General features: G+C 40.4%; 1 protein-coding gene across 2 annotated transcripts in view; it reads right to left on the bottom strand.

Moving 5' to 3' along the window:
- Positions 1-1,426: 1,426 nt before the first annotated feature.
- The window catches only part of LAMP2 (lysosomal associated membrane protein 2), a 34,926-nt gene continuing 21,747 nt past the window's right edge, over positions 1,427-14,605 (bottom strand). The window contains exons 7-9 of one of the 2 annotated variants that reach the window (XM_047081895.1): positions 12,796-12,859; positions 12,135-12,299; positions 1,427-1,935 (exon numbers count right to left, since the gene is read on the bottom strand). In XM_047081895.1, coding sequence (XP_046937851.1) covers positions 1,796-1,935; positions 12,135-12,299; positions 12,796-12,859 — 369 coding nt within the window. In that variant the 3' untranslated portion in view covers positions 1,427-1,795. Of the gene's footprint in view, positions 1,936-7,276; positions 9,792-12,134; positions 12,300-12,795; positions 12,860-14,605 lie in introns of those variants that run through there. The other variant, XM_047081897.1, reaches the window with a different exon arrangement.

The following is a 14,605-nucleotide window of genomic DNA, read 5'->3' on the forward strand; positions in this document are numbered from 1 at the left end:
CTCAAAAAAAAAAAAAAAAAAACCACAAAACTTTAAAATTATAGGGTTAGAGGGGAGCCTGGGACTTCAGCTCAGGTCATGCTCTTGTGGTTCGTGGTTCAAGCCCCGTGTCAGGCTCTGTGCTGACAGCTCAGAGCCTGGGGCCTGCTTCAGATTCTGTGTCTCCCTCACTCTCTGCCCCTCCCCCACTCATGCTCTCTCTCTCTCTCTCTCTCTCTCTCTCTCTCAAAAATAAACAAACATTAAAAAATTTCAAAAATAAAATAAAATAAAATTATAGGGTTAGAGTAAATAATCTTTAGGGTCCTTTCCAGTATAAACCTAATGCGATTAACATGGCATATTTGGTGTGATTTATGGTTAATACCTTGCACTTTTTCCTCTAATTTTACCTTTTATTCCTCTTGTGTTTTTGTCATTAATTAAAAAAAAAAACAAGACAAAACAAAACAGAAACCAGTTGCTAAAGGTACTGAGTACATGAATTTCAGTAATGACCATAGCTTTTATTGGAAGGATTTACTATATTTCACTGAAAGCCTTCAGACACAGATGGCTGGGTACGAAGATACTGTCATCAGCGAGTTACAGAAATTCTGAACAAGCCAATATATACACAGAATGAATTAATAAAATAATCACTTCAGTGTGAATGTCTTCTCCCGTCCATTGGTTAAACTTCCTTCTCATTTGCCTATACATTCAATATGCACGCTGTACTTATAATGAGCAGTATGCTTCAATAGGGGCTGATTATCTAGCTCATTTTAATGCCAACAGCTTCTCTCTACCCCCCTATCTATGCTCTGCCCCACGGGGGCCTTCTCGAAGAAGCAAGAGCCTAGTTGCTATGCTTCAGTGCCTCCCTTCTGAGATTGCTGTTAGCTTACATTTTATAAGTACCAGTCTGATGACAACACTAAATAGATTTTAATGCTCTAGAGATCAACAAGATGAGGTAGAGAAACACAACACAATCTGTCCTAATTAGTTCATAGAATATTTCTATCTTTCAATGCTAATCAGGCATCCAAAGAAAAGAAAAACACAAGGAAAAACAAGGCAAGTGGTTAAATACGCTTGAATCTTTTCAGTCTATGTTGCAGAAAAAGAAGCAGGTTTTTTTTTTTAACTTTAATTCTGAAGCCAGTTTAAAGTTCTGTTGTGGTCTCTTGGGTCTGTTTTTCACCCAGGGAAAAGTCACAAGCCTGAGATCCTGGCTTCATCCTTAAATCAAACTCAAAGAAAACAGCAAGTCACATAACCTAAAAAATGTTGATGGTCCTGAGGACATTCGACTAAAAACCAAGTTTGAGCATATTTGATGGGCATTTATGTCACATCGATATTTATTGAATGAACTATATGCAAAAGTACTGTGATGAGTTTAAATCAGGATAGTTCTAATATTAAAACAGAACACCGGTAGTGAAACAGGATTTATTAATTCCATTAAGAGACAGCTACATATTTTATTCTTATAATGGCCAGGTTAATAAGTTTAAGGCATCTGAGGTTAGGATCAAAATTTGGCCAAGGCTTCTAAAAGGGTAGACCTTAACACACCACACACCAATGTTTTTAACCAGTTTGTCTTCAGGACCAGTAAATACAGTATTTAATTTTAAGCTGATAAAAGAGAATCGTTTTTATTCATAAAGACTTATCTCTAAATGCTGGGACTGATTTCAAAAGTTTCAACACATCAGTCTTAAGAGAGCAACGTGTTTCAAAATTGAAAGGCAAAAAAATCTTATGTGCATGTATTTTTATATAATCAATCAAACTACAGGTTCTAGAATTGCTCATATCCAGCGTGATGGCGCTTGAGACCAATAAAGTAAGCCAGCAACACTAGAATAAGTACTCCTGCCAATGCTGCTCCCACCGCTATGGGCACAAGGAAGTTGTCGTCATCTGCACTGCAGTCTTGAGCTAGACATGGAGAAAGGACAATTGAGAACAGAAACAGTGACAAAATTTCAAATCTGCAAATGTTAGGTTAAAATGACAACACTTCCTGACACGCGTATTTGTCTCTGACGCCAAGGGAACAAGTCACTGGCCCTCCGTATCGGCAAATGAGATGTTCCACCAAAGCGATTTTCCAAATAACCAAATCGTACACTTTTAAGGACCTCCCCCGCCCCCCTGCAAATGCAGTCATTTTGGATGAAAGGTACATAAACTGATCACATACACTTCCCAGGTTTCTGAAACGGAAGATAATGATACACAGAATGAATCTTTCCTTGATGACCAGGCTGTGAGCTTTCAGAGGCCAACTGTTATAATGTAGAAGCAGCAGAGTGCCCAGAACACTGCAGATTGTGAAGCATTAATGCAAGGAGCCAACTGAACAGCCATACAAAGCAGACATATGAACTCAACACGTAGCAACCTGAGGTCATTGAGCAGAAAGGAGAAGCTGACCCTGATAGCATAGCTGCCTGCCTCTGGTGTGAGTCAGACAAGAAAAGCAGGGGTTAGGATCTCAAAATGTGCTGTGATGGGGCGGCAGCCCACAAAGGGCCATGGAAGTGTTTCAGAGGCACACTCAACTCGGCCTTGTTACACAAGGCATACTTTGAAAGGGGTGACACTGGTGACTGAGGAATGAGCAGGAACCGGGGCGCCTGCGTGGCTCAGTCAGCTGAGCGTCAGACTCTTGATCTCAGCTCAGGTCATGATCTTGTGCTTCGTGAGATCGAGCCCCGTGTTGGGCTCTGTGATGAGAGCACAGAGCCTACTGGGGATTCTCCCCCTGCTTCTCCCTCTGCCCCTCTCCTCCCTCTCCAAAAAAAAATTTATGAGTAGGAATTAACCATGCAGATAATGCGGGAAGGGCATTCCAAGTATATGAAACAGCACAGACCAAAATATGGAGGGCAAGAAAACATGGCATTTCAGGGGAAATGCAAGCAGGTCGGCATAGCTAGGATGGATCAAGAGGTACTCTTGGCTGGAAAAGCAGCAGAAAAAGGACTCCAGGACCAGCTCACAAAGGCATTGTATGCTCTAGGTAGCCTGGCCTCATACTGATGGGGGAAAAAAAACAGCGTAGTAAGATTTTAACCAGGATATTGTTTTGGAAGTTACGGCAGCTGCAGGACTGGAAGTGAGGAGGCGTCTCTATTGCTAGAGGCCAGAAGACCAATAATATGGTCCCCAACCGGGTTAACGAAGCACAGATACAGAAAGGGACAGACTAGCGATCCAATGAGAAGGCAGAATTGACCACACAGATATTGGGGGTGTGGTAGGAGGTAATAAAATGGCTTTCAATTCCACACCTGAGTGATTATGTAGATACCGGTGCCGTTCATCATGATAGGGAATACAGGAGGGAGAATCTGTGCATTCAGATTTGTTTGTAGTTATTTTTATGTGTGTGGCCTGGGTTTTTTTAATTTATCTATTTTATTTTTGTGAGTGTGGACAGGGTGGAGAGAAATATGTGGAAGAGGGAGATGGTCAGTTTTGGATCTTCTGGGTTTAAGATGCCTGCCGGTGTCCCAACTGAGTGGTTGATGAACCTAAGTGACAATAAAAACCAGGGACACATTTATGTCTCAGCAAGGGCAAACAGAATTTAAAAAGGACCAGAGACAAAACCCTTGGGAACACTAATATTTGAGGAATAAAGGAGCAAGGAAAAGAAATAGAAAAGGCATGTAGAAAGTGGTGCCACAGAAGCCAAGGAAGGAAACAGCTTCAATCAGCATGGAAGAATAGTGAAAAATATTAGAGAACCTACTGGATCTCTAGCAATATGGAAGGTGTTGGCTGTGAGTCCAATTGCTATAGGTTTAGGAGCAAAAGGAAAGTGATCGGTTGGGAGATCAACGACTTGGGATGGGGAACATTCAGTAGTCGTTCTGACAAGTTTAGAAGAAGAGAGGACAAGGAAGTAGGTAGTTAGAAGACAAAGGCTAGCTTTAGGGTGGAAGAGACTTAAATACAGTCTGTAGACCAAGGGAAAGAGCCATTAACAATTGACTGAAGACGGGGCGCCTAGGTGGTCCAGTGGGTTAAGCGTCCAACTTCAGCTCAGGTCATGATCTCACAGTTCGTGGGTTTGAGCCCCGCGTCGGGCTCTGTGCCGACAGCTCGGAGCCTGGAGCCTGCTTCGGATTCTGTGTCTCCCTCGCTCTCTGCCCCTCCCCCACTCACACTCTGTCTCTCTCATTCTCCCTCAAGAATAAATAAACATTAAAAAAAGTTAAAACAAACAAACAACAACAACAAAACAAACAACTGACTGAAGACAATGGTACAAAGTCGCCTAGGAGGCAGGTGAAATGGGATCCTGGAAGCACCGAGCAGGAAAAGAAAAGCTACTGAGAGTGGAGAGGAGGAAGCAATGGTACAGATGGAGGGACACCTGCAGAGGAAGGCAGCTGGGATGTTGACCCATCACTTCTACTTTCCATTTCCTTGCCTCTTACTGCCCTGGCTTGCAATCTACCAGGGTTTGAGAAATCAGATAATTAAGCTCGTTAGAACTGTGTCGAAATAAGAATGGACAGGCTACAAGGCAATTCTGATTGTGCCTACATTTAAGAAATGGGCCAAGCTTTTGCTAGCCTCTGGGGCAATAACTGGGAACAGGATGCAATCCTGGAGTTTATGGACTTTATGATATCGGCTTTGGCTGCCAGCTCAATGATCTTTTTTACTTGCTTCTTGGTTCTGTTAGAGATCCAGATAGCTGAGATTGCCAGATGTGACTTGTGAGTATATGGGCAGGAGCACCCGGTGAGCTGACTCCTCCCCTTCAATTTCCCAAATTACCACCCAGCATATAAACTATGAGGTGACATGAACCATAAAGTATTATGCCTTGGATGTAATATAACTTGGTTTTTAAAAAATTCATTAGCAGATTAATTTCTTATTCTGGCAACGGATTCATAGTCCTCTCTTTCCCAAATTGGGTATTTGACCTAGTATTGAAACGACTTTCATAAATACTGCCAATAAGGCTTTCATGTAAGACAAATATTCCCAGAGTAGATCAAAAAGGCAATTCCACTAATACAAAGACCTTTCTAGATGCTGTCACTTACTTAAAATGCTCTCAATTAGTATGTGAAGTATTAATTTATAATAACTATTGATTTTACGAATTCAGCCTTTAAAAATTCTTTAGGTGATGGAAAGAAATTTTGGAAAACGGTAATTTTAACAGGATCACATCCTGAAGGAAAGAAAATCTCTCAGGTCATTTTGACCTGATATATTTGCAAAATGTAGACTTGAGACCCATACTGAAAATATTTCTGGAGAAACAAAGAGTGTATTTGTGGAAGAGTTCAATAATTAATTACAGAAGCACTGAAGATTTTTAAAGATAAAAAGGTTTCACGGCCGCTGAAATTTCAATGAAAAGTTTCATATAGACTAAAAATTCTATTAATCCTCACTTTTCCATTAGCTCAGAAATTTTTCAAAAACTATTTTCAGTGTACAGTTTTCAGTCGGAAAGCTGAGATATACATTTGTGACAAAATATAAAACAAACTCATCTTAAAAACCAACTGTCTCAAAATTTCTCTTTGGAAGAATCAGCATTAAGAATCGTATTTTTTTAAAGAAATTTTTAATGTTTATTTTTGAGAGAGAGTGCACAGGTGCACAAGCAGGGAAGGGGCAGGGAAAGAGGGGGATAGTGGATCTGAAGGGGCCCCCACACTATCCGCAGAGAGCCCGATGCAGGGCTTGAACTCACCAAAGGAACCGTGAGATCATGACCTGAGCCGAAGTCGGAGGCCTAACTGACAGAGCCACCCAGGTGCCCTAAGAATCATAGTCTTATGTGACACCTAATTATATACCTTTTAGATCTACAAACTGTTTGAAGTGTATCACATGAATCTGAAGATACTTGAAGCTACTCAGTATTACCCAAACATGTCTATACTAGTTTTCAAAAACAAGATATGGTAATTATTGATGCAGAAAGCTAGTTACCAGAATAAAAGAGATGGGTGGGAGCAAGAGGAGCCCAAGATAATTTAACATTATCTACTTAAAGAAACAAAGATGAAATGCTAAAATCTTAAAAAAATATCTGGGTCTTTCTTACAAGAATTCCTCCTGAAAAGTGCAAGAAGCTTCAGATGGTATATTTTACGCTGTATATAAAGTATGCTCTTGATTATATCTAGTAGCTTCTTTTCAGATTTGTTCTAAAAATACTCAAAATTTTCACTGAAATGGAAACTATCACTCAAAGAAATCAAGAGTAACAGGATTTTAAAGCCCTCAGCCCCCAGATGAAGAAATGGAGACCCCAGAAGTTAAGCAGCTTGGCCAAAGTCACATGGCAGCTAGTAGCTGGAAGTTGTGACAATTAACTGGCAGTCACATGGCTGAAGTGGGCAATCCAGAGGAAAGTGAGGTTGGCAACGCCAGGTTGCCAAGTTTTTGTGTGTGCTAGGTGACTGGGAAGCTAGGTGAAAATTGGACGATTCAAGTATTTTAGGGTGATCTGAGAGAGTGATTGCACCCAATCTTATTTTGGTTTAGATCAATAGCTGGGTTTGTATGGCTGCAATGTACAGCTACTATCTATAGATATTAAATATCAGCCTCAACTTAGGGAGTTGAGAAAAGTGAACAAAGAGGGGCACCTGGGTGGCTCAGCCGGTTAAGCATCCGACTTCGGCTCAGGTCATGATTTCACAGTTCATGAGTCTGAGCCCCACATCGGGCTCTGTGCTGACTGCTCAGAGCCTGACGCCTGCCTCGGATTCTGGGTCTCCCTCTCTCTCTGCCCCTCTCTGTCTCCCTCAAAAATGAACATTAAAAATCTTTTTAATAAATATAAAGGAAAAAAGAAAAGTGAACAGGGAGATACTCTAAAGCTCTTCCTATGAAATAAATATTCCAGATCACTGGTTCTCTAATTGGCTACATGCCAGATCTTACTGGAGCGCTTACACACACATACACGCGCACACGCACACACACGCACACGCACGCACACACACGCACACCCAGACCTGCTAAGTGAAATCTTCTAGGAATTGAGGCTGGCATGTGAATTTTTCTAACAAGCTTCCCAGGTGATTCTTAATCTGTAGCCAGCCCAGCATCACTACAGACCGATGCACGGGACCACTCTTCCAGATGGTAATACACAGAATATTTTGGAAATAACTTAGTTCCACTTCTAAGCTTTTCTAAAGTTTTCCCTTTTGGAAGAAATCATCATCATAAAGTATACAAAAGTTTTACTTTAACCAACGGGAAAAAATGTGAGCAAATTTCCTTAAGAAATAAAAGAATCTTTATTGTTTGTTTTAGAAGCAGTATGTTGAGCAAATTGGACAGGCAAATATCTAAACACCATACATCAACTAGTGGTTTAAACATACGAGAAAAAAACATGAAAAGTATTTACATGGACCAGTTTCTTTATACAAATGCTAAAACATGAGAAACACCTAGAATCAAATAGCATGTGAGACCAGCAAGGTGTAAACCCAGTACAAAGAACAAAACTACAAAAGGTACAAAGAACATGTGGCTATAGAAAGTAATAGTGTAAGTAAGAGGATATAAACTGGCCCATGTAAAATACAAAAATATTCAATGAAGTCAGATTTTCTACAAAACAGTGCTAATTAGAGGTATTTTAATATGAATTAGGTATATAATCTAAATGTAAAAACTTTTAGAAACATCAACAGCATTAAGCAAGCGCCACCCACTTGTGCTTCCGGTTTTTATTTTCAAATAAAAAGCTGCTTTATTTTGACTCATGAGAAATATCTAACGCCCATTTTCTTATAAGCATTATCTATTCATGTAAGGTTAACAATCCTACACTAGAACACTATTTAAAGTAAAAAATAACTTTTAAAAATCAGATTTATATTTAGTCTTTAAAAAGTGCCTTAAGCTGGCAATGCAGCTCAATGTAGCTTTAAGGGAGGGGCTGGCCAAGAATCTGATTCTGAGCCAGTAAGAGTTTCAGGCTACTCTAAGCAGAGAGCAAATCTAAGTGGGAGAAAGTATTTGCCACTCCAGCATAACTCGAAAGATACCTATAGACATACACATGCTAACATGCAATTGCCTGTGTGTGTGTGTGTGTGTGTGTGTGTGTGTGTGGTATATATAGCCAGACTACCAAAGTAATTCAACATCAGTCATAGTTTGGAACCCACATATCCCATTTTCTAGTGAATGTGGGGGCACATAATCTCCCACTCCAAAGTCACAGGAACCTCCCTTCCATATATGGCTGCATATTAAAAACTTTTAAATATTTGCTCAGCCATTCCAATACCAAAAAAAAAGGTCTCCTAGAGCAGTGAAAACTACCTGATGTGTTAACTATCAAGCTGAAATGTTTTGCTTTCTCATATAAACATTAGGCAGTGCATGATAAGTGGACAATTGGTGCATCTCTCCAGGGCACAAAACTGAACACAAAGTACATGAATTAGTAATGATTCCATCATAATGAACAATAATAACGTTAAGTTTTGATTAGCACAGAACCATTTAAATGTGAAAGTCAAATTAGTAAATGCTGTAGCAATCGATGCAAGCTGGAAGAAAGCAGAACTTTTTAATGGACTAAGAAAAGACCAAGACTTTTAGGTTAGGTGCGAGTTACTTTCTAAGTGTAAGTGCACTTCTTTGTCTGGGTTCTAGGACATCCTGGCATTTCTTCTTTAAGAAAAAGAGAAGGAAAGGAAAGGAGAAGAGAAAAAAAAACACAAGAAAAGAAAGAGCATACTACCACCGAGAAGCATACTGCAAGGCTAAAGAGAAACCACATTGATTTCTGCACTGCGTGTAGAGGCCAATTTACAGGTACAAAGGTCTAACGCCCCAAACTGGCACTGCCTAGCAATTATCTCTAAAGCACCTAGAAAATGGATTGAAATGCCCAGTTGGAATAGTCTTGTGTCTTGCCATTAAAAGATCGAAAGAAATCCACTTTTTTCTTTTTTTAAAAAAAAAAGGATTAAACAAGATTAACACCTATTCCAAAATTTATACAGCTTTTGTATCTTTTGTCATTACAGCCACATTAAATACAAATGTATTCAAAAGGCATTAGAAAAGCATTCATCGCTAAGAACATAATACCAGACCCTGTTCAAATCTATTGGCATATCTCTCATAGGTCAAATATGCAGCAATGCCAAGGTAGCTAAGTTAACCTGCAAACAAAATCACAAAAAAATGCAAAAGGAGCAAGTACAAATCCACTGTAGGATGCACTGTGTCAATTTTGACTCCATGTAGGAAAAAAAAATCTCTTTTTGAAATCTGTTTCCTGAACTGTAGATTGCTCACCAGAATACCTAGAGCAAATATGCAGAAATACTAATTCAAGACAATAGAGTAGAACCAATAACCCAGGTGATTTCACACATGCTTTTTTGCCGTGGAAATAAGTTTTAAATTCCTTGGCTGGGTGGGGGGAAAGACCCAAAATCATGTGATTAATGTGTAGTTTATAGTTTTCGGGGGGGGGGGCTCTATTTATTTAAGTTCGAAATCCCCCACACCACCCATTCTAAGATCAGAACTGCAACTAAAATATACCTCAAACTGAACAGTATTGCATGTTGGAACTTGTACTTGCTTTGTTATTTTGTAACAGAGATCACATATGGATCAGTATTACAGAGTCTGATATCCCGCATAGCTTTTTCTTCTGCCAATTAGGTAAGCAATCACTATAACGATAATCAAGCCTGAAAGACCAGCACCAACTATAATTGGTATTAGAATGGTGTCATCATCCAGCGAACACTCCTGGGCTGTAGGTGAGAAAAAGTGTGTGACAAATAATGAGTATAATCAAAAATGAATGTCCAAAAGTAAAAGATGTTGATTCAAAAGTCAGAAACGCTCTTACGAAATCAACGTTAAGTAACTAAGACAGGTATATTGTAATGATAAAGCTACAGAAAATTATGGATTGCTCTAGAATTAAAATCCTAAAACTTACTGGTCTTTTCTTTCGTGTGTGTATGAATATAGGTATTCACGTATATGAATACATATATACTCCTTTATATCTCTGAGTAAGCACATACATACGTGTACGTGTTTCATATTTCAAGTCCTTTCCAAAATAGAGGAATGTTACTTTACCAGAAATGAAGAGAACTAATCCAACCCATTTCTACATGGCCAGATTAGCCTCTTAGTGGTAGTAGAGTCTTTTGGGAAATTGAGCACAGATCAGAAAGGTTTAATCATGGGATTAGAACCGTGATGGCTCTGGAATCCTTTAGAGCAGAGAGCAAACTATAGCCTGGAGGCCAAATCTGACCCAAGAGCTAAATATGGCTTTTCGGCATTTTTAAATGATTTTAAAAAAAAAGAGGAAGAAGAAATTTTGTGACACATGAGAATTATATGAAATTCAGATTTCAGTATCCATAAATAAAGTTCTATTGGAACCCAGCCACACTCATTTGTTTATTGCCTGTGGCTGTTTTCATGCTACAACAGTAGAACTGAATAGTTGTGACAGAGCCCATATGGCCTCCAAACTTAAAAACACTTACTGTCTGTGCCTTACAAATACACTTTGCAGATCCCTGACCTAGAGTGTATGATTTTAATGGCTACAGAAGTCAAGAGACTGGGACCTCTTACTAATTTGTGTGTGTTTACTGCATTTATCAACCTGCCCAGGGCTGGCAGCCCACACGGGCTAGCTTGTCTATTTCTGGAGAGTAGTCCCATCCAGTACAATCCAATCAACACTCTTTTACCTTACTGCAAGTCTATTTCCTCCTCCTCTACAGTCAAGTATATCATATTTATGGGTACCCATGGTCAAGAACCTAGCTCCATGAGTACATTACACATCCATTACCAGGATTAAATGCTGTATATTCCCTTGGGTACCATTTTTAACTCTACATACAAAAAAACCAAAGTTTCAGATCCGAAAAGGAACGCAGCCCATGTCTATCTCTATTACAGCTGACTAGCTAAGCAGACCCGAGCTGCTATCACACTGAAAATGATTTTCAATTCTAAACACAAATATGGGCCTAAAATTAGGGTAACAATGTAGGGGAGCTAGATAAAGACTCAAAAATAAAACTATGAAAGGATCAAAATAATCGTAGTACATAAGCAAAACTGACGAGGGAAAAGGAAGGCTTCAAAACAATTTCTAAGTGTGATTGACCTCTCCGGTCACGAGAATGGTGGGATAAAGGCCCCCCACTTACCCTAGCCTAACCAGGTCGGGCAGGGGGATTCAGCACCACTGCAAAAGCAGTTCAGGGGCTCATGGCACATTTGCTTTTAAACACAGCTTCCACATTTCCTTCTAAACCAGAGAATTAATTGTTAAAAAGGATGCAGACGGTTTGAATGGCTCTGCTCAGCAGAGCTGTGATCCACAAACCCCCAATTTTAGGTAATCAGTCTAAAAGGACAAGTCAATTAAGGAATTTTATGTACTTTTTTTCCCTGTGTGCAAATGTTAATCTTGTAATGCCAAATGCATCTTTCATATTCATATCAACGCACTGAACTGAGCCCTCCACAAAGGTTTCATTAAAAAATCTGATAAATACCACCATTAGCCCTGAGTAGATCTTCCAAAAAAACCTCATTCACACTGGCACATGCTTTTAAAAACTCTCCAAGTCATTTTGGCTGACCAAAACACTGCTCATGGTATTTGAGGCTTTGCTAATCATAATCTTTTGTCTTAACAAAATAAGACCCAACTGCTTTTATTCGCGTATGAAAATATTTCCGACGAGAAGATGGCCCCCCAAAAACAGATCCAAGATGCTCAAAGCTGCCATCCTTCTCACAAACTAAAACCTAGGAGTTTCTGTACCTTAAGCTCACTTAAGCTCACTGAAAGCTTCCATCAGTTTTTAGCCTTAAGAACTTAGGTGCAAATGGTTCTCAGATCCACACAAAAAAATCTAGTTTGAGCAAACCGATGTGCCAAATACAGTTCACACAACTTGCTCAAGGCTATGCGAACTCTCCAACAGAGTCACAAGAGGTGAATTCATATTTCTGTATTTCAATGCTTCGATGCCCATGAGTCAAAGGAAAAGCCACCTATCAGTCAACATGAGAACATAAATTATCAACAGAACTTGCTCAACTCTTACCTGTAGAATACTTTCCTTCCATCACGTTGAAAGGCTGAACCCTTAGATCAAAGGTATTTATCTGAAATGCTCCAGACACTGAAACAGTCTGCTCTTTGTTGCACATATAAGAACTTCCCAGGGGCGCATCCCAGTAGCTCAGATTGTTATTTGCGATGCTGAAAACTTTAAGGAAAACAGACATGTTAGTAACTTCTTTTTAAAGTAGGCTCTACGCCCAATGTGTGGCATGAACTCACGACCCTGAAATCAAGAGTCGTATGCTCTACCGACTGAGCCAGCCAGGCGCCCCTGTTAGTAACATCTCATCCTGTCGACCTAAGAAATGGGACAGTCCTCAGAATTTTCCAGGGAAGTATGGAAGCTTGGGGTACAGGGTCTACCCACAAAAAGCCATTCTTACGACCACTAGGTTTCCTTTCTTTCTATAGAGGTTTCTATGGTCAAAAAAAATCAGTCACATCCTTGACTATTAGCCACCACACTTTGAAAATAAGGGAGACTTAAGTTACTGATTTTCATGTGTGGTCGAGGTACAATTTCCACACAGAGTCTTCTGTTGCATTACATAAGGTACTATTTGGTAACAAGACAGCTATGGTTTCTATTTCTTCAGTGAAACCCAGCCCACTCTTGTCCCCGAGGCCAATGCTTTGCTTACCAGAGCCATTTACCAAATACATGCTGATATTCACTTCCTTCAGATAGAATCGGTTTTCATTTTTCTGTTAGGAAAAGAGCTTCGAGTTAATCAACACATCGCAACTGTCCACAGGTACAGTTAATATCTACAGACAAAAAGCAATCTAATACTATTATCCAGAAAATAAAGCCACAGATTAGACCCCGGGGCAAGAGAATAAACTGCAATGAAGTAAAACGTGACAGAATCTTTTTTCCTCTGCATTTTGTTCCCATTTTTGGACCAAAGGTGTAGTCACATGGCTCTTCGACACTCAACAGTTCAGCCCCTCATTTTATTCCTCGTGTCACTTGCTGAGCCCTCGCCTCCTCTAGCCTGGATCTCAACAGTCTCTTCTTAACTGGGCTCCCTCCCCGCCTTTTCAGCCTCTCCAGCTGGGATCTTTCCTTCGCTGCTATTATCTTTGTGAAGCACTCATCTGATCAGCCAGTCATTCTAATTATTTTAATGCTTAGCATGTACAAGGCAACATTATCTGAGTGCTCCAGGGAGCCGGCCACGTGAACCAGACTCAGATCCCACCCCCACCATGTTTGCAATCTGCCAGGAAAGATAAGATAAATACATAAAGAAATAACCATATTGCAAAAAAAAAAAAGACAGCGACAAGTTATAAAAATTAAAAGGAGACAGATGACATCCAAGTAAGAAAGAAGCAAAGTGATACAAGCTTAGGGATAGGCCATTTGAACTAAGTAGGACTTAATCAGGAAACAAGCAGGAAAGGGTATTCGAGAAGGCAACAGCATGAGCTAAGGTAACCAGAAAATAAGCATCGTCACAAGTACGCTAGCATTTGAAACGTACTCAGTACCAAGCAATGTTCTTAAAACTTCACATCGAATAATTAAAATGCCCCGGTCTGGGATGGGGTGATCGAAGTAGGGAGATGTTAAAGTGATTTTCCCCAAGTCTATATGGTTGGTAGTCAGTGAGGTGGGGTTTGAACCCAGGAAGTCTGGCTACAGAGCCTATGTACTGATTACTACTATGCTCTCCTACCTCACTGAAAGTGCACAGGGCACAGGGTGAGGGGAGCGTGGGATTCATGAGAAGGGAGAGAAGGAAACAAAGCCGGACATGCAAGTTACGTTGCATGGTGAGGGCGGGGGGTGCCGGGGGAGACACTGGAAATACACTGCCGTGGAATTTAGAGGTTATCTTGTTGGTAAAACAGAACCACTGCAGGTTTCTGGGGGAAGAGCTGTGCTGCAGGAAGGTTACGCTGATGCAGAAGAACACTGAGGGAGGAGAGGAAGAGGAAGGACTAGTTAGGAGGCTGTTTCAACAATCCAGGTAAGAGGTCACGCAAGCTGGAATCAGGGCCAGAAAGAAAGGTGACAGATGGGGAAGGAAAATGGAAGGGAGAGACGCAGAGAAATGTCAGGAGGAAGCATAAAAGAGGCTATCTCTCTCCTTGACTTAGGCTACATCTCAGCGTGGCATTCAAGGCTCCTCACAGTTTGTCCCAACTACTTTTCCATACCCATCTTTCGTTAAACATGCCACATGCCTCATTCTCCTAGCTGGTCTTGACTGTGTTCCTTTACCCAGAAAGTACCTGTACTTTTCCACTTACTCCCCTTAGCTCCATATGTATAAATCTAACCCATCCTTGAAGGTCCAGCTCAAATGTCATCTCTTCCGTGAAACCTTGACTCTCCTCCACCCAAAATGAACCACTGCCTCCTCTATACTCCCACAGGCTTTGTATTTTCTTCTGGTCTATCACTCATCCCACTTTAAGTTTAGTTATTTGGTGGGGGGA

The sequence above is a fragment of the Lynx rufus genome, unplaced genomic scaffold (genome assembly GCF_022079265.1).
Source record: "Lynx rufus isolate CCGP_SWC_20201006 ecotype Redwood Valley unplaced genomic scaffold, mLynRuf1.p SCAF_19, whole genome shotgun sequence".
In the NCBI taxonomy this organism is placed as follows: domain Eukaryota; kingdom Metazoa; phylum Chordata; class Mammalia; order Carnivora; family Felidae; genus Lynx; species Lynx rufus.